This window comes from Musa acuminata, chromosome BXJ3-8 (assembly GCF_036884655.1).
Source record: "Musa acuminata AAA Group cultivar baxijiao chromosome BXJ3-8, Cavendish_Baxijiao_AAA, whole genome shotgun sequence".
NCBI classification, from domain to species: domain Eukaryota; kingdom Viridiplantae; phylum Streptophyta; class Magnoliopsida; order Zingiberales; family Musaceae; genus Musa; species Musa acuminata.
Window position 1 is genome coordinate 2,145,674 of NC_088356.1, and position 24,396 is coordinate 2,170,069.

Sequence of the window (24,396 nt, forward strand, 5' to 3'; positions counted from 1 at the left end):
TTCCATTGCCGGGATTTGAACCCGGGTCGCCTGGGTGAAAGCCAGGTATCCTAACCGGACTAGACGACAATGGAACTGAGGTTATGTTATTACAATCATATTATCTATAGAAGTGACATGGAATGCATGGAGCTACTTCTGTTTCTTCAAGTTGTTGTGGGAGAACTCTGACTACTGATCTGTTGTCTCTCAGATTTGGTTGCAGTGAAGTTGACGAATCACTAAACGATTGGCAGCGGTTCATCAGAACTCAGACTTGAATCCATCTGGTTGCCTTGGTAGCTGCCCGATGTTGAGCCTAACTATGGTACGTGCTTTCATGTCCAAACCCATCCCATACTTCGTCAAATAATATATTGTTAAGTCTTTGACTCGAATCTCATCTTCATCATTTATTTTTTTTATAAAAAAATAAATTAAAAAATTAATAATATATAAAAATTTTTAAAATAATTTTATGTAAAAAATAAAAAAAAATTTGAATTGAGTTTGGCCTCAATTCATATGAAAAGAAAAAAAAATCAAAGAAAATTATTTATACTTCTAGTATCTCTAAAAAGAAGTTTGTTGTTGTTGAAAAGTCCAAATAAAACGTTGCTTTCATAATTCCAATACGTTTGTGTAAAATAATTTTTAGTGAGATGGATAGGAGCTGTCAACGACAAGTAATTTTTTTTGCTTCCAATAATTCTAAGATAATCCAGAAACCATCAGTCAATTAGTTGTAAGATCACTTGTCTATTTATACATTGCATTAAAGATAGAAAAAAAAATAAAATAAAATAGCAAAATGCTGCTTCCATATATCCATTATAATTCTGTGTAAAATATTTTTTAGTAGAGAAATCTTTTCTCCTTCCACTAATTCCAAGATGTAGCCGTGAATTTATAATCAAGTTAAAATTGGAAAAACCAAAAGTTCCATTGCCGGGATTTGAACCCGGGTCGCCTGGGTGAAAGCCAGGTATCCTAACCGGACTAGACGACAATGGATTCATGTGTGATTTGCTACGTGAAATCTAATTAAGTTATATTAACAAACACTCCTTAGTCGCCAAAATAAATGTTTCCTACGCTGCATCAAGATTTGGGATCGGGGCCAAGTCCGGTTTGCTTTGTGATTCCAATTGGCAACACGCAAACCCCATTTTTGACTTATTTATTTATTATTATTAATTCGTAATCTCGTCGTCTATAGAAGACGCCAAAACGAAGGAAAAAACTATAGTTTTGACAGGCAAATTATACACAGTCAAATTTTCTTGAGGAAACGAAGCAGATCTAAACACGCTACTCTTCTGTCAAAACATCAAACAGTAGATGGGCAATTGTACACGCGAATTTGTAACAATGCGGAGTTTTTCTCAGCGAGTCGAAGAACAACAACCTTCGATCAAAAGGTCGAACAACAAAATTTTGTAGCTAACAAAAACAAAAGAGAGACTTTTTCTTCGTTTTTGGGTTACCTTGATGTGGAGAGCCTCTTCAGGCCTCCTTGTCGATCTTGCTTCTCCGGACGCTGCCGTGAGCATTCCGTCTCGCGGCGGAGACCGGGCTATCGGTTTTGTGGAGCGAGAAGAGGTGGCCCAGGCCGAAGACTGACCCGGGCTTGGACGCGCCCACACGGAGCGAGCCGACCGTGAGCACGTTGAGAACCGGGACGACCCGGAGGTTGACGGAGTACGACCGCTCCATGCCGCGGTACGGCTTTCCCCGGTGTCGGTGGTGGAAACTGCCCGGGCTGCTCGAGCTCGACTCCAGCCCCTGGAACACCACCTTCCCCGACGCGTTCATACGGGGGCTGTCCACCGACGCCGCCAACGGCGACGGCTCTGCCGGCGCCCCTTCCGACCCCCGCCTCACCGCGCACCGTCCCTCTCTCGCCGCTCGGTGGCCCTCCGCGGTGTCGCCCCTCGGCCGGGCAACCCGGACACAGGAGTGCGCCCGGGCAAGCGAGATCGGCGCCTGGGAGGGCTTCTCCGCGTCGAAGGAGAACCGCAGGAGCTCGTCGTGGTCGGCACCCGAGGACGATGACGAGGAGGAGAGGGAGCGGCGGGCCGTTATGGAGACCGATGCCGGCTCCGAATCCGAGTCGTTCAGGAGCGGGGTGTTGAGGTAGCAGTCGTCGGCGGAGGGTTTCGGACGGCGTTGAAGGATATCGCAGAGCGATCTGGTGTTGGCATTCAGGCTCTTGGAAGGGTGCGGCGGCACCTTCTGGGACTCCGGCATGGGGTTCTGCTGCTGCTTCTTGAGACCGAGCAGTTTCCTCCACCGGCTCGAGCTCCTCGGCGCTCTGGGCGACTGTGCGCAGAGCTCCGATACGTGAACCTCGGCCACCCGACGAGGCCTCTCCGCCTCCGGCAAACGGATCCCATCAGCCAGCTCCACATGAGGCCGCGCAGCCGCGACATGAAGCGGGACAAGCTTTCCGTCAGAGAAGAGCTCGTCGGCGGGCAGCATCATGACAGGATCGTCGAGGCGGAACTCAAAATCGGGTATAACCTTCTCCGAATCATCCAGATCCGCGGTTCCCGGCGGCGAGGCGGCGGGCTGAGGGTCTTGTACGTCATGGCCCGGGACGGAACCGCCGTCAGCGGGGCCGTCGTGGCTGAGGGAGATCCTGGGGCTAAGGAAGCCGTAGGAAGGGCACGCTGGGGCGAAGGCCGGAGGCATGGGGCCGTTGTTGATGCAGGCGGAGGCCATTCATCGGGCATCCAAGTCCGGCGAGGACCGGCGGCGTCCAAGACTGGAGACGCCAGGAGTGGTGGTGGTGACGATGAGATGCGACTAAATAAGCGTGCATTTTGATGGATGGGTGCCAACGACTTCAAGGCCATACGCGTGGCATCTCCCACGGTCTTATTTTTATGATGCGGCTAATAGTAGCAGATCATCCTATTTGGACGGTGTTGATGCTATTTTATCCCGTGCTATTTTTGAAATAGGATCTCATTTTCTTCGTCGGATTCGGGTTGGATCCATTTATAATAAAAAAAGGTCCAATAATTCTAATTAATACTATACATCCACGGCGACCTTTTATGTCAAAAAACACGTGCGTCTTATGGTTGGTCGAATTGGTGCACGTGGTGGTGTAGTGTGCAAGTTATATCCGCTTGGCAATTAACAATGGGATCCGTATCCGTTTCGTCGTTATCCGTAACGGTCCTCGTCCGTCGTTTACCGACCCGACCTCCGCTTTCTCAAACGTTGACCGTTCCTCGACTTGCGCTCTCCGTCAACTTACCCACAGGAGTCGCCGCTCCTCCCACACCCGACGGTTCGACGGCTCAGGCGACTCCCAAGTGTCATCGGCGTGCCCACGACAAGGAAACCGCAGAAGGATGCTTTCCATCCGTCACCGACACCAAAACCAAAGGGCACCAACATGACTCCGACGATCGAAAGCACCCAACTCTGTGAAAGCGTCAATGGAGTTCACCTAATAAAAGTCATGTGGCTTTCTTGACCCACCTTACAGAGAGAAAGGACAGAGCAAACCATCAGACACTGTTTACACCACGAGAGAACGCATCACCGCCTCCCGTTGTTCCATCCACCAACAGAGAAGAAAGGTAAAAGGTTGATGTGCCGAGTTCATCATCTCTGCACTGCAGTTTCAGATGCGATAAAAACTAGTTTCTTGAGTTTGAAGCCTCCTGTGAAAGGCCAAACAAGAAGTTGACGACTCGTCAACACTTCAGATCGATTAGGAGACTCAGACGAGTTCTACAAGCTTTTAACACAACATGCAGGATTCCATCAACATATAATCTTTGTTGTCAATGTTGAGAACCACTGGGAAATGGTGGTCCGATGGCCCATCATAAAGAGAAAAGCTTGTCCCAAACCACTCATCCATCACCACAAAAAGTGGGCCGAAAAGTGATGGAAGGGTGAAGAATCATTACATACACAGTTCTCATGTTTTGGATGGAGTTTCATGGTGCCTTCACTTTGCAGCAGACAGAAAGGTGCTCATCCACTCCTTGCAGATTTTGCAACTCCTCATCATTGACTGTACCAGTGTTCATAAACAGTAGAAGGGCAGCTTTACTTTATACATTTCAGCAGCCTTTTCCATTGACATGATGTGGACTTGAGAATCATTGCCAATATAGTCTCGGCTAAATATTTATCAGCTAATATTTTCCATGTACAAAAATTCTATCGGTGAACAATTACGAATAGTTTTGGCAAAGGGTAAAATGAGAAGGGAGATACATAAATATGGTAAAATGTGTGCAGCATAGCAGATGCTTTCAGACAAACTCTTAAGCTGTCGAGCTATATATATTAGATTATAAGTAGTGTCATCCTCCTCCTCATATGCTACTGCAGCACCACCACCTTGGCTCAGAAACATAAGAAAACCGATACCAAGTACTGATGCATGCAGATCTTGTTGTCGATTGGATCACACGCATGGATATTCATCTTGTGCATGTGGTCATTAGCTGTGGAATCTCAACAGAAATAGTCCAAGCTAAGCTTCCAGGAAAGTTCTTCGGCAATCTCATTGTTATCTGCACAGCATTCTATACAACAGATGGTGGAGCTGCAACACAACAAATGACACATAGAAAAAGATGATGACAAGCTTGCAGTATGCTGTCTGCAAGCTGAACTCACAGTGCACAAGTGGAAAAGGAAGACTCTCTCTCGATCGAACATGTAAAGAATATGGTTGATAACCTAAACATATGCTGTATACGTCTTCAAGTCAGAGAAGTTAGATACGGAGGAAATCAATGTTCTTGAAGAAGCTGCTAGCTGCCATGATTCTTTAGTGTATCCACCTTCCATGCTAAGAGACATTAAGACACAGCTCTCTATCAACAGAGATGCAGGTTCTCCCTGCACTGTATGTTTGATGTCCCCCACATGCATGCATGTGTTTGCTACCGTAGGATATATATAGATATATATAGTAGCTGTGGAATCTCAGTGAACCTTGGTTGACTAATAGATCAGTGTTTCTTAATCTTAGGTCAATGAGATTGATGGAGCATGCATCCAATGCTCTTCTTCATCAGCAACTAATGTCAAGGCTAAGCACAAGAAGGATTCATTCTAGATAGAATAGCATTGTGAAAGAAAGGAACAGTCGTATGTCATAAAGAAACAATCTTAGCATTGATTCACCCTCTAATTAATATATACATGATCAAAGAAAGCAAAAGAAATCACAAGCTGCGATGCTGTTTGTGAAATCCAATCCCTTCAATCTTAAGCCACAAGGCAGATTGAGTCAAACTTGAGCTAACTCCCCATGTTAAGCTCTCTAATAGGGAAATCAAACAAAAAAAAACCAGTAAAAATACACAAACGGTTATTTATAAGTTTCAGATTCAATTCGACGGTTGTCGGAATTTAGTGGACCGGCGACGTGGACGATCCCGTGGACGCCGTCGTCACGGTGGTGATGGTCGTCGCCGACGACGTTCTCGGCGTCATCACGTGCTTCGGAATCACCGTCGGAATCGGACACTTGCTCCTCCTCTCGTCCTCCTTGATGAGCTCACCGGCGAGCCATTCGAGCTTCTCGGCATTAGTTTGCTCGGATATCTTCTTTCCCCTGAAGAGCAACGACTCCACGTTCCTCTGCGACAACAGCTCCTCTGCCGCTTCCATCGACCGACTCGAATTCCTCGTCCTCGGAATGCAATTTCCCGACGCGAATCCGTTAGCCTGGAAAAAGAGTGATCGAATGGCAGTGAGTCCACGCTGAGTACAGACAGAATTGCCGTAATTAACAGACGGATCGCTCTTACAAGTCACAAAATAGTACCTGGATGCGCACATAGTTGCTTGTTCTACGCTGTCCAAACGCCATCGCCACCGCTTGATCCACCTGATTAAGATGAACGAAGATTATAAGCCGTCCATTTTGCCTTCTTTAACTGTTTATTTATTTGTTTATTTATTTATGATGTGCGAGCCAATTATTCGATTTTGAGGCTCGGATGGGTTGCATTTCGCTTGGTTGAGCGATATAAATCTTGGCCGTCCAATTATTCGATTTAGAGAGAGTTCCATCAATCGGACGGTCCTGATTAGTTCTCCACCGATGATTCCAAGCAGGCGGGAAAGAGGGTAAGCGAAGAGAGAGAGAGACTGAGAGGGGGGGTCCGCCGTACGTACCATATCGGAGACGCCCTCCCCCGCGATCCTGACGAGCTCAGCCGCACCCGACGCGGGCGCGCTACCGCCGGCACCGAGCGAGACGAGCAAGAGGTCCTCCACCCCGACGGCGAATGGGAACTCCTGCCGGTTGTGCAGAACGTGAGTGATGGCCACCGCCGCGGGGTTCGCCAGCGCCACACCGCCGCCGACGGCGGCGACCCGCGTCCGCCCGTCCACCGACCGCAGCTCCACTGCGGTGGCACCCGCGTCGGCGCACGTGGCCGCGCACACCTCCCTGATCCGGAAGTCGTACGCGTCCGCCTCCACGGCGTCCGCCCTCGAGAAGACGAAGGGCGCCCCGGTCGCGAGGTCGTAGCACGGAATCAGGACCGGCTTCACGGTGTCCCTCAGCGTCGATTCCCCGAAGATCCGCCGGAACAAGCCCCCCGATCGCCGGAATATCCCCCGAAATAGGCCCCTCCTGGCGGAGAAGCCCCCAACGCGGCGGCGACTCTCGGCAAGGAGGAGTCGCAGGGCGTCGGCGGCGGAGAACAGGGGGCGGCCGTCGTACCCCTTCGTAAAGAGTAATGCAGCGAGGACGCCGCCAGAGCCGGACCCGGCGGCGACGTCGAAGAAGTCGGCGATCCGTGCAGAAGGATCGCCGGAGCGGAGGCAGAGGGACGATTCCAGCCGAGTGAGAGCGGCCGCGGCGAGGAGGCTGTCAGATGGGCGGTCGCCACCGTCAATGGACAGGATCCGGACCCTGCCGGCGCCCGAAGGGGTCCGCGGGGAAGCGGCGGAGGAGGAGGGGAAGACATGCTTCTTCGGGTCGTCGAAGCCGAGGAATTTGCTCTCGAGGATGGAAAAGATCTCGTAGCTGAGCTTGTCGGCATCCACGATCGCCATCGAACCGAACCCGGTCGAATTGAACCGAACCGAATCGAATTATTTGCCGAAGCAGGACAGAGATCTCGAAGCGCGGCGGCGGATGACTTGAGGAAGCGCGGAGCCGCATCGCGTCGCTTAAATAGGCCGGGGAACCCGGCGCACGTTAGCGGCGCCCCGTGGGCCTGGTCCCAGCGGGTGCTGCGCGCGATCCTTCGCGAGGTGCGGTGGGGACCGTCGGATGTGGAGCCGACGGCTGAGGATCCGGGAGTGGGGAGATGCGCCGCGGAAGGTGGGAGGAAAGGGGGGAGGGGGTCGGTGGAGGGGATCCGGCTACGAATCGGCGAGGGTCCGCACGTGCGGGAGGTCCCCCCGGAGTCAGCCACCGACGGCCTCGGCAGGCGAACCCTTGCGATCGGACGGACGAGATCGGCGGATCGGAGGGATGTGTCGGCGGAAGACGAGACACAGCCGACGAGTTGCGCAACGTGGCCTCGCATCGCGCTCTCCGGTCACCGTAAAACGACAAAGCACAGAGGAGAGAGGTGAGTACGTGCTCATTCCATGTGCATTTGGATCGACTTTACCCAATTAACAATTGCAACAATAATAGCATGTGTTTTAGATTAGGGTTAGTCAAAAGCATCCAACGAAATCAATTAATAAATCAAACATAATGATTAACAAGTTGGATTACATTGGTTTAGTCTTGATTTTGACATTTGTGATCAACAAGAACATGGATCTTAATTAGTAATTATGTTATGACATAGGGAACCAGATAGTTGGAAAATGCTTATATATATGCTACAAATTTGATGTGCTTGATCTCCAATTGTTGGAAGGAATCATGTGATGTGGTGTCAGGCAAAGTCTTCACTTCCTGGAGGGGTTGATGGGGGGCAAAAACAACATGAATATTAGTATACTGCCACATTTTGGCACACCAGTGAATTGATATGATCCAAATTGACAATTTAAAAGAAGAATTTTCCCTTAGTCATTTCTTGGAGGGGTTGATGGGGGACAAAACAGTAAGGATATTAGGATAATGCCACAGTTTGGCACACCAGCAAATTGGTATTATCCAAATTGAGTATTAAAAAGAACAATGTTCCCTTTGTGAATGATCTGAACACCCCCATGACAACTTCTGTATCTCCAAAATTTTCTTTCTATCACGCAACTGACTTCATGATCCAACTTGTACATTATGCTCTCATAACCATTCTAAATGCTGCTCGTCTCATATCTGTCTCATTGACCAATCCTTCGACATTGTGGATCGTACTCTGTTCTTTGATGCATTGAACGTGTGATCGAGCGTTAGGTTTGAGTGGATTGAAAATAGTTCAGAAAGGCTACTTTGTTAGATATGTGAAGGGTTGGTGCAAAGCATTGTATGATAAAAAAATGAGGAACCAACCACCTTATTCCTCCTACTTCTAAAGAAATTCCCTTGGCAGCACACGGGGCCATCAAGAACTTGTTAAATATTTCCAATAACATGTTTATCTATTTATTTATCTTCATGATGTGTTAAATCTTCTTGTTCGTGGCATTTTCCTCCATTAATTATTGTACCTTTTCCTTTTTTTCTCTACCCTCATGTTTCTCAATCATCATCTCATTGAAGAAGTGTTTTAGTTAGGTACGTTAGCTGACATGAAACCGATTATAGAAAACCTTAGATCAAACTCAAGGATCTAGTCAATTACATGAACAACATGCATTTATGTAGTTGGCTGTTAAGATATGAGATAAGAGAGAGAAAGATGAAAGGAGAGCAATAAGAGGAAAGAAACATGAGAGATTAGTCCTTAGATACAGGTAGAGGTACGACAGAGATATAGATCTAACTTTAGACTTGTTTATCTTAAATTGGCAGTGACATATGGCTTAATAATAGAGTTTTGATTTGTCCACTTAACATGAAAGTAAAGCCTTATATTCTCTCAACTCAAATTTGTTTTACATGTATATAAAGAGAAACATAGAATAGATATAGATACGTCATGATCAAATAGAGAATGTTGATAAAGGTTCATCCGCAGTCAATAGACCATAAATAATGTCAAGACCAGTACATACCTATTTCATTGACTGTAGAACTAAACAAGTTTGAGGAAAAATTCTAAATCTTTATTGGATTCTCAAGGAGGAACATGAAGTTATCTGAGAGCCAAAGAAGACAATAATTTCCTTAGTGAATGAGAAGAAAAAAATATATATTTTGTATGGTAATTTTTAGATGCTTAGGTGTCAGTTTTTCTGAATTTTTATTTTGATATGACTAGTTTGTGTTTGCATCCCAGTGGGGCAGAGGTCAGGTCTGAATCAAGCAGTAAATTAGGTGGTCCCATCATATAAGACTTGAGGAAAAAGAAGTTTGCATCCCCCATTTTATGTAGAGGCATGGAGATTATATGAGTACAAATATAGCATTCAATAAAGGATTAGAAGATATCATCTCTATTCGTAAGGAACATAACTAACTTGGTCTGTGAGAAAAGAAATAAACTCCCACCAAACAAAATTCTATTCTGATCATTTAGCTTTTCAAAACATTAAAAAAAATCTAAAAAATATCATAGATAAATCCTTTTAATCGGGTATAATAGGATTTGTGGAACTTGCAATCCTCTTTATTTGTTTGCCTTATACTTCATCATGATATCAGATCAAGTCTATCGATCCTCGACTTTGATACCATGGAGTGAGAGCAAGAAAATAGAGCTGCACATGATAAACCCTGGAAGATAAAGGTAAAATTCATCAAAGGACTAAAAGAGATCAATTGAAAAATTAATGTCAAACCCCAGAGGATAAACGTGACACTCATTAAGGGATTTAAGGAGATAAACTAAAAAGTTTCATGTTTAAACAAGCTGGGGTGATTGTAACTTTATCCTAGCCAATAAGATCTAAATGCTTCAAACAAACAAATAAAATTTCTATAGTATGAAAAATAAAACAAAGAAAGATAGGAGGTGCTAGGTCGAAAATCTATATTAAGAACACATTGTCATATAGTTACATATCCATTTTTACTTGTAATTAAGTTCAAATGTCATCTTTTACTAAGAATGAAAACAAGATAGTTACCCTGTACAACATAGTAATCGAATAAGCCAGTATTTAAATAATTAACAGATTTGATAACAATATAATCAAAATTATTTTCACTGATTAGTTACTGTATAAAGTTTTGAGTCTGAGATGAAAGCCATACTTATTAAATGTTCTAGAGTTCAAGTGTCAGCATGAGCATGAGATCATTCTTTAAATTTCATTTCCAAGCTAAATGCAGGATTACAGAAGTTATCAGAACTTCTACCAGCTTAATTTAGCAGCTCGTTCTTCATATTATTGTTGCAGATCGCCACTGGACATGACTGCACCTTTTAATGTAAACCATCACAAAGTTTGCAAGCTAAACAGGGTTTAAATTCTCTATCAGAAAGAATGATTAGGTAGAACCAATTAATAAAGTTGAACTGATCTGACCTTTTCAAGGATCTTATGATGTGTGTTTACCTAACCTTATCTTTATTCTATAAACGTACTGCCCAAAGAAAGTAGAAGGAAGAGTTGCCAGCATGTACATCATAATCTAAACTAATCCTTATTAGGACACAAGTTAATGGCATCAAGAACATTAGTAGCTCACTGTCTGGCATAAGAATCCAATGAACATGAGTTCTTCCAGTGATTACTTGTACAGAAGAATTAGTCCTTTGAGAGTGATCTGAACTGAAAGTGACATTTCTTCTAATTCATGTTAATTGGTGTACTATTGAGCATCTTTGGGGAATTTACACAGGAAAGCTCTTTTCTTCAATCATCCTTTTTTTATGTCCTTGGTTGTGTTCTATCATGGTAACCATTGTTGTCGCTGATACCAATTTATTGGGATGAAAATGATATGATATAAATTCTTAACAACAAAGGCAGATGCTGTGCACGTAAATTCTTGGAAGTTGCATTATGTGACATCAGTCTAGTATTGGTCGATTCTTGATAACACTGCTCCCAGAATGTATGTTGTCTATGGATTACATCCTGAAGGATGAAAGGACCATGGCCGTGCAGCAGTACGGTTAGGGCATCACTTCCTCATGGGGACACATTTTTTTAGTGCTCTTGATGACAACCCACCAACCAATGCTTGTGGCATCAACCAGGCAATTCAATATGCTCGGGAGAAATAAATGTAGTTACTGCAAGTCCCAGTATATCATGTTTGATTGTCTGTGGCAGCAGGAGTTAACCTCTCTCTCTCTCTCTCTCTATATATATATACATATATATATATATATATACATATATATATATATATACACACACACATATATATATACACATACATACACATATATATACATATACATACACATATATATGTGTGTGTGTGTGTGTAATGTGAACAATGTTCAAGAATCCTATGTTATCTGATAGATTGCACTAATGACATCTATGGATACTGCCATTGCCAGGGCTTTCTGCAGCTTTTTTAGTCATCTTTCTAGTCTGATATCTTGCTTTTCCAAGATTTTCTGATATTTTCTGAGATGGTGCATGTTGGTTGGAGCCCATCAGCTTATCAGTTTAAACATTATAATTGCGAAGGATTGACACTCTATTTGCTAGTTTTACATACTCTACGAACAAAACTAATCATTATACAATGTCCATCAATTTTCTCATTCAACATCCATGTATTCTTGTTACTGAGGTACTCTGTGAATCTTTTGTACATGCATCGAGGTGAGATAGAACAAGATAAATCCAAGGTAATATTTAGTTGTCCCTTGAATGGTCTTTATCAGCAGCATGCATGAACATTTATGAGCTTTATCCGAAAATGTAGCTCATAATGTTCGATGGTGATGGGACTTCCTTGCAAGAACAGTAGGCTGCCATGTCAACTATTTTCTCAGAGTAAGGTTAAACTAATCTGAACTATTTCAGGGACATCATTTCTGAGAGGAAACTGCGGCTCAGACAATCAAAGAACAAGTAGTAATATTCTGACCTCAATTTTCTATAGAGCTCTTTCCTTGATTTGGCATTTTTAATGATAGATTAAGTAGTCTTCCCTGCTAGTTCTCATTCATGTGTTTTGTCAGTCTCTATTGTTGTGTTCTATTACTGTCGGTGATATATAGGAATAACTGTTTATATTCTTGATCATACACTTTAAAGTGTAAACATCATTTCTGTGGATTCTCCTCTTGTTTGATTACCTTTTTATCAGCAGATTCAGCAATAAAAAACAGATGAATTTCCCAAGAAACAAAGCTTGCAATGCTAGAACATCTGTGGGGCATAAGCTTTGTAAAGGGAATACGGATTACGATGGTATAAAGTATAAACATGTTCAAAGAAATTTATAAATTCTCTGGTTAGAAAGAATAGGTGGTGAATTAGAATTGGTCAATATGAGAAGATATGGGCTAAAACCAAGAAAGCTTTACTAGAAATAACAAAAAGAGATAAAAATGCCCTTGATTGAATTATAAATATTATCTTAGAGCAGAAAAGGTAAATGTGGTCAAAGAATTATATAAAAACGTCAAATATCCAAAGTAATTACTTTGATAGCATTTCCAGATTGGTCTGTTTCAACTCCCAGTTGATCACAATTGGAGCTTTTGACAAGTCCAAGTATTATATTCTGTGTTTCCTTGTCAGTCATCATTTACTTCTCAAAAGTGATGGGAGACCTTCTGCAAATCTATGTAATAGCTGCAGTATCCCACAGGGCCCCTTCCAAATTGTATGATAACCTTCATCTAGTCAAAGAATCATGGCACCCCTTCAGGGAAGGTGGATTTGGATGTCTGGTAGATGAGACAATCACATCAAGCAATGCATCCCAAAAGCATACAGGTGTTGGGCAGCCTTAATTGCAGTAGATGAGACAGCTCAGTTCTAGCTGCAGCTAAGATTTCATTGGTTTGGTCTCTTTAATGATACCATGACTCAGTCCAGACATTTGCAAGTTCTTCATCTGATCTGAAAACAACCTTTTACTGTTCAATTTTCCGTGTTTTGTTTGCTTGTACATCTCTTTATGTATGAACTGAAAACAACAAGAAAGAGAACTGAATGCTCTTGGTTTAGTAATTGATATAATATATTTTTCCGATCTTATATAGTTGGGACATTACGGTTCGTTAGTGTCACTGTATCCACCTGTCTATGAATTATTGTTGAATGATGTGGTTGTGGTTATGATTGACAGTACCTCTTCAGGTTGCCTGTAGCTGTAGGTGGTAGTGTGTCTGACTGTGATGCATGGAATTAATGGCTATCAAACATGCAACAGTTTTATTCTAGCTTTATCTGTGATAGATGTATGGTCTTACAATGACATCTGAAATACAAAGCACTCAACAGAAATGATTGAGTGGTTGTCACTTTGTACAAAGCTATTGGTGAGTGGTCAACCTCTTTTGATTGATTTGTCTTTCATGGCATGTCTCTAACTGGGTTTTGTAGGAATGAGACTCAGCAAGGAGAGAAACCAATGCAAGTATATACAGAAACGCTTTTGCAGTTCAGGTAAGTAGCTTAGCTTAGCTTAGATGATATCAAGCCGCAAGATATGCCATGACAATTTCCAAACACATGCACTAGATGGATCACCTTTAATTTCTTTGATTTTGTTGTTATTTTTTCGTGCAACTTGAATGTTGTTATCTTACTGCGTAGCAATATGTGACGGTTCTCAGATAAGTTTTGATGTCATGATAAGATTATTCCTCAGACATTTAGAGTTTAATTTGCAAGAACTTCCTTTTATATATATATTGTCAAGATCACATATTTAGATTTTACATTGACGGAAGCCTCACGCACTATGCTACTCTTTAGTTTAATGATCGTTCTTGTTAATCCATCAGTTTCAATCTTTATCCATGGAATATCACATGAACAGTGCAAGTCGGTATCTTATTTCATAGAGCCCTTTCAATAGTTCACAAACAGAGGTCACTAAAGACTCCATCTTATATCATAGATGTGTTGTGTCATTTGAGAATCTATGCTCAATTGGAAGTAATGTCTTTAGGTGCTTATGCTAGTGTTGGTGTTTGGTTGCATAAAAAGGATCTTATCCCTTTGTCACATGACAAACAACTATGAAGACAGTTGTGTGTGTGTTCATTTCTTCAGACAACATTTTGCACTGAGCTAACAAGAGAGTCTCAGCCCATAAGATAAATTGCATTGAGTCATACACAGTAAGATCTGCACATTGTAAGTCTCCTTATGAGTTTTTTATAATGACTCATAATAAAGCCAGAATAATATTTTTATCAGAGTTGTTTGCTCCACCAAATTCAGTGACTGCATTCTGTGGAGGTTTGATATTGACCTCAGTATGGCACCTTCAGGACTGAAGACAAGCATTAGGAAATTTGCACTGCCAAATCCACAAATGGAGAGATCAATTTATGCTTTGGGCAAGCTTGAAAACAAGTGATTATTGTTGTTGAAGTATCTCAAGAGAGGCTAAAGTGATCATGAAGTTCATTCACCATAAAGTTACTGTGGAAATCAAGAATCACATGAGAGGTGATGGTGATTGTTGATGAAGTGATAGTGTAGTTCACTCACCATCAAATCATATCATCTCCATTTTCCGGAAAACAAGAAAAATCCATCATCCAATAATAATAGCCATGTGAGTTTTTTTTTTTATTGATTGGCTGCTAGTCATGATATTAGAATTCTCTGCAGACCATTTCCATCAACAATTATTATGAGCTGATTCAGAAACACTCAAACAGAACCATTGGGGCACTCTCTGCAAGCAAAGAGCTCCAACCTTCAAAAGAAGACTAAATACCAATCTGTTTAGATGCAAAAATGGAAGGCATAGACAGTCATATAATGTAGTTGCAATAGAGGTGATCTGCCACAGATGCTAGATAAAGTGAATTGCTTGATGCATCAATCACCAGTGTTTCTTTACAAGTTTGCCTACCTTAGATTAGCTTTCTACTCTACAAAATATGACAGGACATTCATAACCTAAATAAAACATGCCTCTAATTTATTTACAGATTGTCCCATTATAGCATTTTTCTTTTTAAATTTCATATGAATGTCGGAGAAAAACTCTCCTTTTGCTTCTCCAGTGTTCTGATTCAATTGTCCGCATTTTGCAGGGTCACAACTGCCGAAACCATGATAACCTTCCCGTCGTTTTCCACATTAAGATTTCATGACAAAGAGATTGACCTTCTCCGCAAGTCATATGACCACACATTGCTCAACTATCGGCGAGTTCATCTAGTGCAACTAATCACTCTTCTAGTCCATCTATTCTCAAGAAGCCTGCTTACTCAGAATGAGACTTCATCATTTGGCTGGTGCGATATTCCTTCTAGTGCTTCTTCTTTTGTAATATTGACAAAACAAGAAATTCTTCCAATTAAATATTCACCTAATTATCTTCAATTATGGTAATTTTCGCCATGGTCTCATGCTTTTCTGGTTAATCTTGAACGGCCAGCTTTTTCTACGTTTCTGAGTCTCCGAGAATATGCCAGATGCTAAAGCCTTCTGAAGCCACAGCTCAAACTCATCATCCTAATCAATCATCTCAGCATCCAATCCCCAAGGATATCTGGAGGAATTGGATCGCAGCCCTGTCTTGTCCAAACCAACCATGTTCACATGAAAAGTTGGCCCATGAGTGTCAGGCCTACATTCCATTCCCTGCAAACAAGGATTTCAAGGAGTTATATGCAAAGGACTAGACAAACTATAGGAGTTTTATATTTTCTTCAATGATTCATGCAAGTTTCTTAAGTCAATGCATGATCACAGACATATGGTCTTAAGTTTCTTGAGGCTTTGCCTACTGAATGAACCATATAGGACCTGTATTTCCTTCCCCATTACCTGGATTTGCCAAATTAAATAATCTTAAACTAGTAGTTGGGTCATGTTGCAAAATGCATAACCTGAGTTTCACCATGATTGTATGAAAAACAGAGCAATATCAGTGGCTTTGTTGGAGTACAATTACTATTCCATAGCAAACTACTATATTGTTAATTATCATAATTCCATTAGGTCAGGTAACCGTAATCTCGGTCAAAGACAGAAAAGGGATATTGATGCATCTGATGATTTCTTTTGCACAAAGGGCTAAGAAAATAATCACTCTTCCTTCAGGCCTCTTCTGGAAAGCCTTTGTGACTACTTAGGCTTCTCAATTCTTATATAGACAATACCACATGTGCCTCACTCATTTATGCTTCTTACAAGACAAATGTTGTAAGACTGGCCATGCAACCATAGTGCAGGCATAACAAAGCTGGCTCTAATTTCTAATCTGTGTTGACTACTGCTCGAAGTAACACTTTAATGGTTATAATGCTCAATCCTTAAACATGCAGCAATCACTGGGACAGATTCAACAATCAGTGCATCATACAAGGACACGAAGAACAGCTATTATGTGTATAATTAGTTGTTGCTTGGAACATAAAAGTTGGTTCGAGTGAAAAATGTGCAAATAGAATGGTAGCAAGCTCTATATGACAACATAAAAAATGTGGTGCCAGAATGCTTCAACAAGTTTTTGTAAGCATGGCATATTTCAATGTGTATAATGTTATCATTAGGTGCTTCTTTGTGCCTTAATTCAGGCTTTTAAATCACTTTTATGATGTCAAAATGTACCTATCCTATAACCATGCTGCTATTCAAGTTGAATAATTATTGATCATTTTTCCGAAAGAAAAAATAAATTGTATAAGAGCAGTCCATATAACGATAATAAGTGAAAGCTTACACCTACCGTTTATGCCACACCAAAGCTACAATGACAAGACTATATTTGGCCAAGGACGAATTAATCTTCAATAAAATTTCAACCTCCCTAATTCAACAACAAGAAGCTGTAATGTGTCAACTTACTTTGGGTTAGCTGCATAGATTTTTTGTTGTTATTGAGCCTTCGACTTTCTCATCAGCTCTCCATTATTAAACATGACAGATTGACATCAACTGACTAAATTATAAAAATTAAAGCCAATTGCAAGTGGTAATATGCATATGCATCTCCGTCGATAACTACTAATCTAATCATCAATAGCATATTTCTTCAAGTAAAAGGAACCCATCAAATGTAAGTAAAATTTTATGATTTTACAAAACATAAAAAATGCAACAGATGATAAAACATTTAAAAAAAAATCTGACCTGACAAGAAGCCCACTCGGACACATCAAATATTTTGCTCTCTGCACATACAAAAGCTCGTGGTATTTCAACCTAAAAAGGTAAGAAATTCATAGCCAAAATGATTAACAACATAATGCAACATTAGATCCAGCAGTTAAAACTAAAATGTCTCAGTCCTTTTATACTAATAGACACCTGATAACCATGGGCAAGAGCAAGGATTTTAATTTCGAATAATACCGTCTGTACCGGGCGATACGTAGCGGTCCGCCAACAGACCGGTACGTGGACCGCTCGTTACTGGGTGGTATCATCAATTGGGGCTGCTTCCGCCCCGCTACCACCCTAAATCGGTCGATGACTCACCGCCCGCTATCGGGTGATATTAGCCAAGGGAGAGCCGAGGGACAAGAAAGAAGAGAGAGAAGAAAGGGAAAAGAAAAGGGAGAACCTAGAGATCCGGCGCCACTCTCCCTCGACAATCCCGATCCATCGTTGGACATCGCAGATCAGATGTCGCCTCCTCCTCGTCTGAGGCGATGAGGCCTCGGCGTCGTCGGGGACTTCTTCTCATTCGCGCGGGGAGAAAAAGCCTCATCCTCACGCGAGCAGAAAAAGGAGGCGACATCGCCATATATATATATATATATATATATATATATATATGTATACACATATATATATACCGATACACCCTGGTGTACCACTCGGTACTCTGTATCGTACCATACCGAGCTACGCTCGAAACATTGGTACGGTACGAAATTACGATCCTTGGGCAAGAGCATTAAAAGTTTTTCTTTCTTTCCATGAAAAAGGCAAAACAAAAGGGTAAAGTAATGTATCTAGTTAATTTTGTCAAATGGAAATCCATGGTACCAACTACACCAATCAGTTTCTAGGACAAAACTCTTGCAGCATGCCAAATTGGTAACTATAGGCAAACTGCTGATGGAACTACCATAAGATGTAACACCAACTGCAAATAAGACTTGCATCTGTGGTCCAAGATACTATGTAGACAAAGGATTCACCTTATTATGTTCCTCATATTTTTGCACGTATATTTACAGACTCTGTAGCACTACAAAAGAGATTAGTTAAAGGTAAAAAGAATAAAGGCATTATTTTATGTCTGTCTGTTCTCGTGCATGTTTCTCAGAAACAAAGAATGGTATATCCACTCTAATTGGAAGTGGCAATTGTTCCAAACAACCAATAGCTTAGTGTTACAACAAACAACATGATCTGTGTAGCAGTTGTTCTCAGAAATTGTGATATATCTTATCACAATTTGGATTGATAAATGATTGAGTTATGTTTGGTCATCTCTAGATTGATTTCTACAGTTCAAACATTAGTTAAAGCAGGTCAGTGTGAACCAACCAGTGGAATTTTGGTATGAGCCCAAAAACACACACTAGTTTGGCACCAGATCTTCACCTGAGTGCCATATATGTTCAACACGTGTCAGCTTGACTCTCCAACACTAATATCTGAAGTACGATCCCATATTCATTTGTATAAAGGCAGTCGAGATGTATACAAAGGCATTCTTATAGTTATAAAGACTTAAAGAATATATAGCATCCATTGTTTTTGTTTAACATAAGCATAACTGACAACACCTAAAAAGCCTCAAAGTAAAGAAGAAAATTAACATATAATATACTAAAAAACTGTGATGCTGAAGAGAGGAAAACCTATATGTACTTAAACATAAACAGTACCTTCCGAGGTGGCATAACAACTGGTGAGCACCCACTTTCTACCCACCCATCTCCGTCTTTGGCTTGATGATATTGGGAGCAATCCTGATTTAACAGAATATCATAATAAGACTCCAAAGGTCACATAACATTCTTCGCATGTGAAGATGTAAACAAAAATAATCATGTCTAAAATTAGATTAGTGTCTCACCTGACACCACCTTGCCTTGGCTTTACTTCTATTAGTGCATATCCATATATGAGAATTTCCACACTTTGTGCACTCAATACACCTAGATTCTTCAGAACGGTACTCCACCGCACCCTGTAGTATGATGTGATCAGATAATAGCCAAGTACTTTGGATCCCACAAAATAACTAGTTTGAATGTACATAGGGCAAGAGAATAATCCAAAGTGACATTCCAAAGTGAAAATTTGACAATAAAAGATGCACACACTGGGTCAAAACATAAATAAAGGGGATAGAAGCAAATATTTAGTCAGATAACCACCCAACACTGGTTGTTCCACATTGAAGATGATGCTAAAAAAATACATAAACACATTTCTTAACTATTCCTTGAAAAAAGGCACAAACCCGAAAAAGAAGTTCTTCCTTCACAATGTTCTTCTGACGAAATACTGCCAAAAATACATAATAGCAAGAGAAAATCTGTAGTTTCTATGCTAAACAAACTCATCAAGAATCTTTGCAGGTCAGTTGGGTTATAGGTGAATCAAGAAATTACACGATAAATTTTGATAAAGTTTACAAAAAGCACAGAATACTCTTGAATGGGTGTACATCATGCCAAAGCAACTGGGAGCAACATTTGGACAGTTTAACTTTAAAGACCATCTCCTGTGCAAGGATACCTACCTTAAACGTATTCTATTAAGACCTTCAGATTCAGATGCATGACAAACATTTATTACAAAGTAACTACTTTAGCATTCAGTACTACAAAAACTGAATGCATGGGATGTGAGCTGATAGGACATGTATTTATAACTACAAGTTTGAAAATATAAAAAAATGACAAAGTTGTGCCACACGTTTTATACATCATGATATATATACCTGTTGAGATGTTACAGAAGACCCGTGACACACTCTCCCAGATTCTTCCTTCCTCAATTGTTCATCATAGTTTTTCTTCTTTGCGAAATCTGAAAGAACCTGAGTTTTTTTCCTTTTTGCTTATTAGTCAAAAACTATAATATAAACATATGGAAAAAAGAAATCAGACCATGAATTATTTCTGTATTACTCAGGAGACCAAGAAAAAAATTATTTTCTAGATATAATTTACCTCATATGCACACCGAAGCTTTTTAAACGATTCACAAGCTAATGAATTTCCCATATTTTTGTCAGGATGCACAAGCAAGACCTAGGAATTCATAGACACAAGTTAACTTGTGACATGCTATGCATCAGATAAGGCTATTTTAACTGAAGCAACATTTCTGTGCCAAGTTGCAGACCTTTTTATGGTATTCCTTCTTCAATATATTAGGATCAACATTCTTATTCCTAAGAAAGCCCAGAACTTCATAATGGTTTGAGCTGTTCATTATCCTTTCGATCTCAACGAACGAAGTCAAGTCCACTATGTTAACCTTACTAGAGGAAGCATCCTTCTGAGTATTTGGCATGTTTGATGCCTTGGGTGTTGTGCAAGATGATTTAGAATATGTCACGTCTTCAGTCTCTTTAGGCAGAGGGGAATTTTCACTGTCAAAAAGAAAGTCTTCTATAACCTGTTCTGGTTCCTTTTGCTCTTTAACATGTATGCCTTTACCATTACCATCATATCCTTGTAGCAACTTATTCAATATGTCATTGGAAATAAAAGAAATATTTAATGACAAAAGAACTCCATGCAATCCAACGTGAGCATTGACACAATAAACTGCATAAGCAGTTGCCATTAAAATCAAGAACCGTGCATGATTCAGAGAAAACATATAACCTGCACACAAACAAAGTCCCCTCAATAGAAACATCTAGCAAGAGATTAACGTAAACCTAAACAGGGTAAAATGATTTTCATACCTCCAACTATTAATAGCATTGTTGTTATCCAAACATAGCCATACGTCCACATGATCAAAATGCCATAAAACCCAACGATCAAGAGCCCAGGTGTGAAGCCCAAATAGTGAATTGCAGCAGCAGCGGCTCCCTGATGAAACACATTTATATGTATATTTAGCAGAACCTACTGGACTTCCTCATATAAAAATTTCCAATGGTTAAATTACTTCTCCCATATTGATAGACTATTTCACAAGCAAGAGCATATATTTGTTAGTGAAATACTAAACACAGAAGATCTCAAATGAACAAAATCAAGCACAGTGCAGGAAATGAAGTTCACTGTTAATCTGAGCACAAAAAAGAAAGCAGGCTGGATATTTTGAATTTATCCTATCCTATTGCTAAAAGTAGGAGATGAAGTAAGGGGAAGAAGTGATAGCATACAACCATGAGTCCCTTACAGATACCAGATAGAAAACAAGCGTGTGTGCCAGAATTTTGTCATCAAACGAATTAATATCAATTAGATAACTTCACAATTGCTTCTTCAAAGTGACATCTAGATACAACAAGTAGAAAATAACTTGTTTCCAAATTTCTATAACAAGGTTGGAGTTTCCTACAACCATCTGCATACACAGTGACTATATATGATATTTATATTTATAAAGTATTAAATAAATAAAGAAACCACATATTTCAGGTAGAAGATGTTTCTAAAAAGAGGTTTAAAGCAAAAAAGAACATCACCTTTCACTTCATATTTTATAACTATATGCAGAAACATTATGCATATTTTAATACATGAATAGATATCAACCATCTGTGATTCATGGGGTTGACATCAGAACCCCAGTAGCAGTTAAATGTGCAAATCTTTAGTGACATTGCAATAGAAGACTATGATCGAAACAAAAACAATCTATTTTGAGTTGAAACATCTATCTTGTAAAAGAAAAAAAAATGAATTTACATATAATATACTAATCCTATTGTGATATTCATGATATTATACTGGAAGTTTGACATGTCCCTACGTATCCAACAATAAAATTCATGTAAGCCACCTGATGGTAGGGACAACCATTTCATGAATCAGTTTCAACCCAAGCATGCTCCAATCTAGCTTCTAAAACAATAATAACGGTAAAGCATTTCCAACATTCAACAGCTTGATCAGAAGGATATCATCTATTTCTACAATGTTAGTCTCAAGCAAGTACAAAGTGTATATGTATATGCCTTCTTGTCTGTTTTCGTAAATGAACATACATATTGTCCCAAAAAAAGAAGGTGATAAGTGTTCCAAATAAGCCACATCAAGGAAACTGAAACTATAACTTCCATGCACAGAACATATACTTACTGTCAGGTAATGAAACTGTAAAATAGACAGTCTAAAACGGAAGTGCCAAGGTAATGGAATAAGCAACTAAACCATATAGGGAATCATATGCCAATATCCAGGTCATAACAGTATTAACTTCCACTTGACCATATAATGCAGGGAAGCGATTTATGAGAGGGGAAACCACACCTACAAATAGTGAGTAGCACCTGATGATGATGCCAAAATGTCCTGCCACTTTGTCAACATCATAAACACTAACCAGTAATAGAACCAGATAAACCAAGAAATACATATACACTAAAAGAAGTAGATAGAAAAAAGAGACAGAATGGAACTTGAAGCTAACTGTGATCAGATACAAATACCTAAAACATATCACATAACCAGCTCTGTTTCAAATAGAACGTGGAAAACAAGATTATGACAATAGAAAGTGGTTTCCTTTGCAGAAAGTTATATCAAGAGCAAGAACCAACCAGACTAAGAAGCACATAAACAAGCGAAGTCACAGAAGTCGAGCAAAGGAAGCAACTCCACAAAATGATGAATAGAGCTGTTGTCCCCAAGGTAACCAGGGACCTCAAGCCTCCCACCACAGAATCCCTCCAACGCAACAGCAACCCGAAAAGAAACCCTCGAGCAACTGTGACCCAGCCGTAAACCAACCGGCAGTGGCGGTCCATTAGAAACACGAGTTTCTCCTCAGCGCAGCTCGCAGCAACTCGGCCACTCACGAAGACCTGCCTCTGAGATCGAATCCATTCCTACGGTTTCTTGAACCAGTCTACACTACCGCCCGCTGATGCCACAATGATACGATGCTAATCACAACCCCTTGAAGACAAAACCAAAACCAAAACCAAAACCACATCACCTGAACGCCCCATCGAGAACCACGATGCAATCTTGCAACACAAAGCAAGATTTGGCTCAGCAACTCCCATAGGCGATCGTCATAACTGTTCCAGAAACCACTTTTCTTGGAGGATCGAGCAGATCTCTCAGCTCAACGACTCCTCCATCACCTCCGCCATCCCGCAATCATCTTCACCCGCGGAAGATGATTTTCCTTCCTCCAGCTCATCTCGCACAACCCCCTAACCCTCTCCGCCAACCCGGCCGGGGGGAAGGGGAAGAAGAAAATAAACGACGATTTAGGGGAGAAGGAGGGGACCTTGGGTGGACGCCGAGGACCAAATGCAATGTTCCTTCTACGAGAAGCTATTTGTAAAGAAGAATCACAAGATGATGACACGGGATTGCGACAAACCCCAACTTTGTCTGGGTGTTCTGCGTCTTTTGGTTCGGCCTCCGGCACTGCTCGTGCAAAAAGCGAAGAGTGGAGGCGTAGACGGTGGCGGGTAAAGGGTTAAAGATGGGCGAGTCGGCAGCACGAGACAACAAAGGGAGAGGAGATGATGATGATGATGATGATGATGATCATGATGATGAGATCAAACGGACTGGAAGTTGGGGGAGCGTTAGCTGTTTCCTCCGTGCTAAATTACTTCATTTTCCTTTCTTTTTTTTTGGTGAATTTTCAAGTTTTTTATTTTCTTTATAAACTTAAATTTTGTTTCTGTAGCAATTAAATCCTTTTATCATTTTAAAAATATAGATTTGCTTAAAAATTATTGATTTTATTTTTTTTAATTTTTGGTCGATTTGTTTTAAGTACATAACATAACATGCATCACATGTAATAATAAAATATCATATGATAATAATAATAATTTAAAATATTCAAACTCTTTGAACCTTTTAAAATATAGTTTTTTTTTCTATGACATTCGATTTGTCTGTGAATTATTATACAAGTGATAAGCCTCGAGTTTGAATCCATGTGAGAGCGTCATCATTTAATATAATAATTTTTTATTTTTTAAAGAACGAAAGTGAGTGTGATCATAACTCAGTTATTTTTTAATTTTTTTGTGATTTTAAATGCACACTAAATATCATATAGCAATACAATATGTCCAAAATAACAAAATTAAAATTTATGAAAATTGTTTTCTAATTAAATTGGAATTCATGACTAATAGCGGTCGCGTCGATCACCAAAACAAAG

General features: G+C 40.6%; 4 protein-coding genes and 2 non-coding genes across 10 annotated transcripts; 1 reads left to right on the forward strand and 5 right to left on the reverse strand.

The window, feature by feature from the left end:
- TRNAE-UUC (transfer RNA glutamic acid (anticodon UUC)) lies at nt 1-74 on the reverse strand. Its single transcript has one exon. It is a non-coding gene; the product is annotated as a tRNA-Glu (tRNA).
- Nucleotides 75-919: 845 nt separating this feature from the next.
- On the reverse strand, nt 920-993 carry TRNAE-UUC (transfer RNA glutamic acid (anticodon UUC)). Its single transcript has one exon. It is a non-coding gene; the product is annotated as a tRNA-Glu (tRNA).
- A 303-nt stretch (nt 994-1,296) lies between these two features.
- Nucleotides 1,297-2,803, reverse strand: LOC103974831 (uncharacterized). Its single transcript, XM_009389719.3, has one exon. It carries the CDS (start codon nt 2,701-2,703, stop codon nt 1,486-1,488), a length of 1,218 nt encoding a protein of 405 aa, XP_009387994.2. The 5' UTR covers nt 2,704-2,803; the 3' UTR covers nt 1,297-1,485.
- Nucleotides 2,804-5,114: 2,311 nt separating this feature from the next.
- LOC135645106 (patatin-like protein 3) lies at nt 5,115-7,164 on the reverse strand. The gene is made up of 3 exons (XM_065163187.1): nt 6,145-7,164; nt 5,792-5,854; nt 5,115-5,691 (listed from the first exon to the last, which is right to left on the reverse strand). The coding sequence occupies exons 1-3, from the start codon at nt 7,030-7,032 to the stop codon at nt 5,374-5,376; spliced, it is 1,269 nt and encodes a 422-aa protein (XP_065019259.1). The 5' UTR covers nt 7,033-7,164; the 3' UTR covers nt 5,115-5,373.
- An 88-nt stretch (nt 7,165-7,252) lies between these two features.
- LOC135645107 (uncharacterized) lies at nt 7,253-15,498 on the forward strand. 5 transcript variants are annotated; one of them, XR_010498664.1, is made up of 6 exons: nt 7,418-7,556; nt 11,983-12,033; nt 13,516-13,578; nt 14,338-14,701; nt 14,808-14,927; nt 15,189-15,498. XR_010498664.1 is itself a non-coding variant. In XM_065163188.1 (4 exons), exons 1-4 carry the CDS (start codon nt 7,253-7,255, stop codon nt 15,209-15,211), a joined length of 441 nt encoding a protein of 146 aa, XP_065019260.1. In that variant the 3' UTR covers nt 15,212-15,498. The 5 variants fall into 5 exon arrangements, 1 of the variants encoding a protein (XP_065019260.1); XR_010498666.1 differs by having other exon boundaries at nt 14,338-14,592; nt 14,758-14,927; XR_010498667.1 differs by having other exon boundaries at nt 14,412-14,701.
- Nucleotides 14,914-23,726, reverse strand: LOC103994373 (uncharacterized). The gene is made up of 9 exons (XM_018830774.2): nt 22,802-23,726; nt 20,990-21,119; nt 20,419-20,906; nt 20,244-20,324; nt 20,012-20,110; nt 19,139-19,252; nt 18,948-19,031; nt 17,236-17,307; nt 14,914-15,741 (listed from the first exon to the last, which is right to left on the reverse strand). The coding sequence occupies exons 1-9, from the start codon at nt 23,006-23,008 to the stop codon at nt 15,613-15,615; spliced, it is 1,404 nt and encodes a 467-aa protein (XP_018686319.2). The 5' UTR covers nt 23,009-23,726; the 3' UTR covers nt 14,914-15,612.
- Between the last annotated feature and the right edge of the window lie 670 nt (nt 23,727-24,396).

Coding starts and splice junctions, on each gene's coding strand:
- LOC135645107 (XM_065163188.1), top strand. CDS start 7,253: ATGTGGAGCCGACGGCTGAGGATCCGGGAGTGGGGAGATGCGCCGCGG. Junction 7,557..11,982: donor ACAAAGCACAGAGGAGAGAG/GTGAGTACGTGC, acceptor GAACTATTTCAG/GGACATCATTTCTGAGAGGA. Junction 12,034..13,515: donor AGACAATCAAAGAACAAGTA/GTAATATTCTGA, acceptor TGGGTTTTGTAG/GAATGAGACTCAGCAAGGAG.
- LOC103974831 (XM_009389719.3), bottom strand. CDS start 2,703: ATGGCCTCCGCCTGCATCAACAACGGCCCCATGCCTCCGGCCTTCGCC.
- LOC103994373 (XM_018830774.2), bottom strand. CDS start 23,008: ATGGACCGCCACTGCCGGTTGGTTTACGGCTGGGTCACAGTTGCTCGA. Junction 19,253..20,011: donor CTTCTGTAACATCTCAACAG/GTATATATATCA, acceptor ATCATACTACAG/GGTGCGGTGGAGTACCGTTC. Junction 15,742..17,235: donor CCGAGTGGGCTTCTTGTCAG/GTCAGATTTTTT, acceptor CCTTGTTTGCAG/GGAATGGAATGTAGGCCTGA.
- LOC135645106 (XM_065163187.1), bottom strand. CDS start 7,032: ATGGCGATCGTGGATGCCGACAAGCTCAGCTACGAGATCTTTTCCATC. Junction 5,855..6,144: donor GGGAGGGCGTCTCCGATATG/GTACGTACGGCG, acceptor CATCTTAATCAG/GTGGATCAAGCGGTGGCGAT. Junction 5,692..5,791: donor GCAACTATGTGCGCATCCAG/GTACTATTTTGT, acceptor CTCTTTTTCCAG/GCTAACGGATTCGCGTCGGG.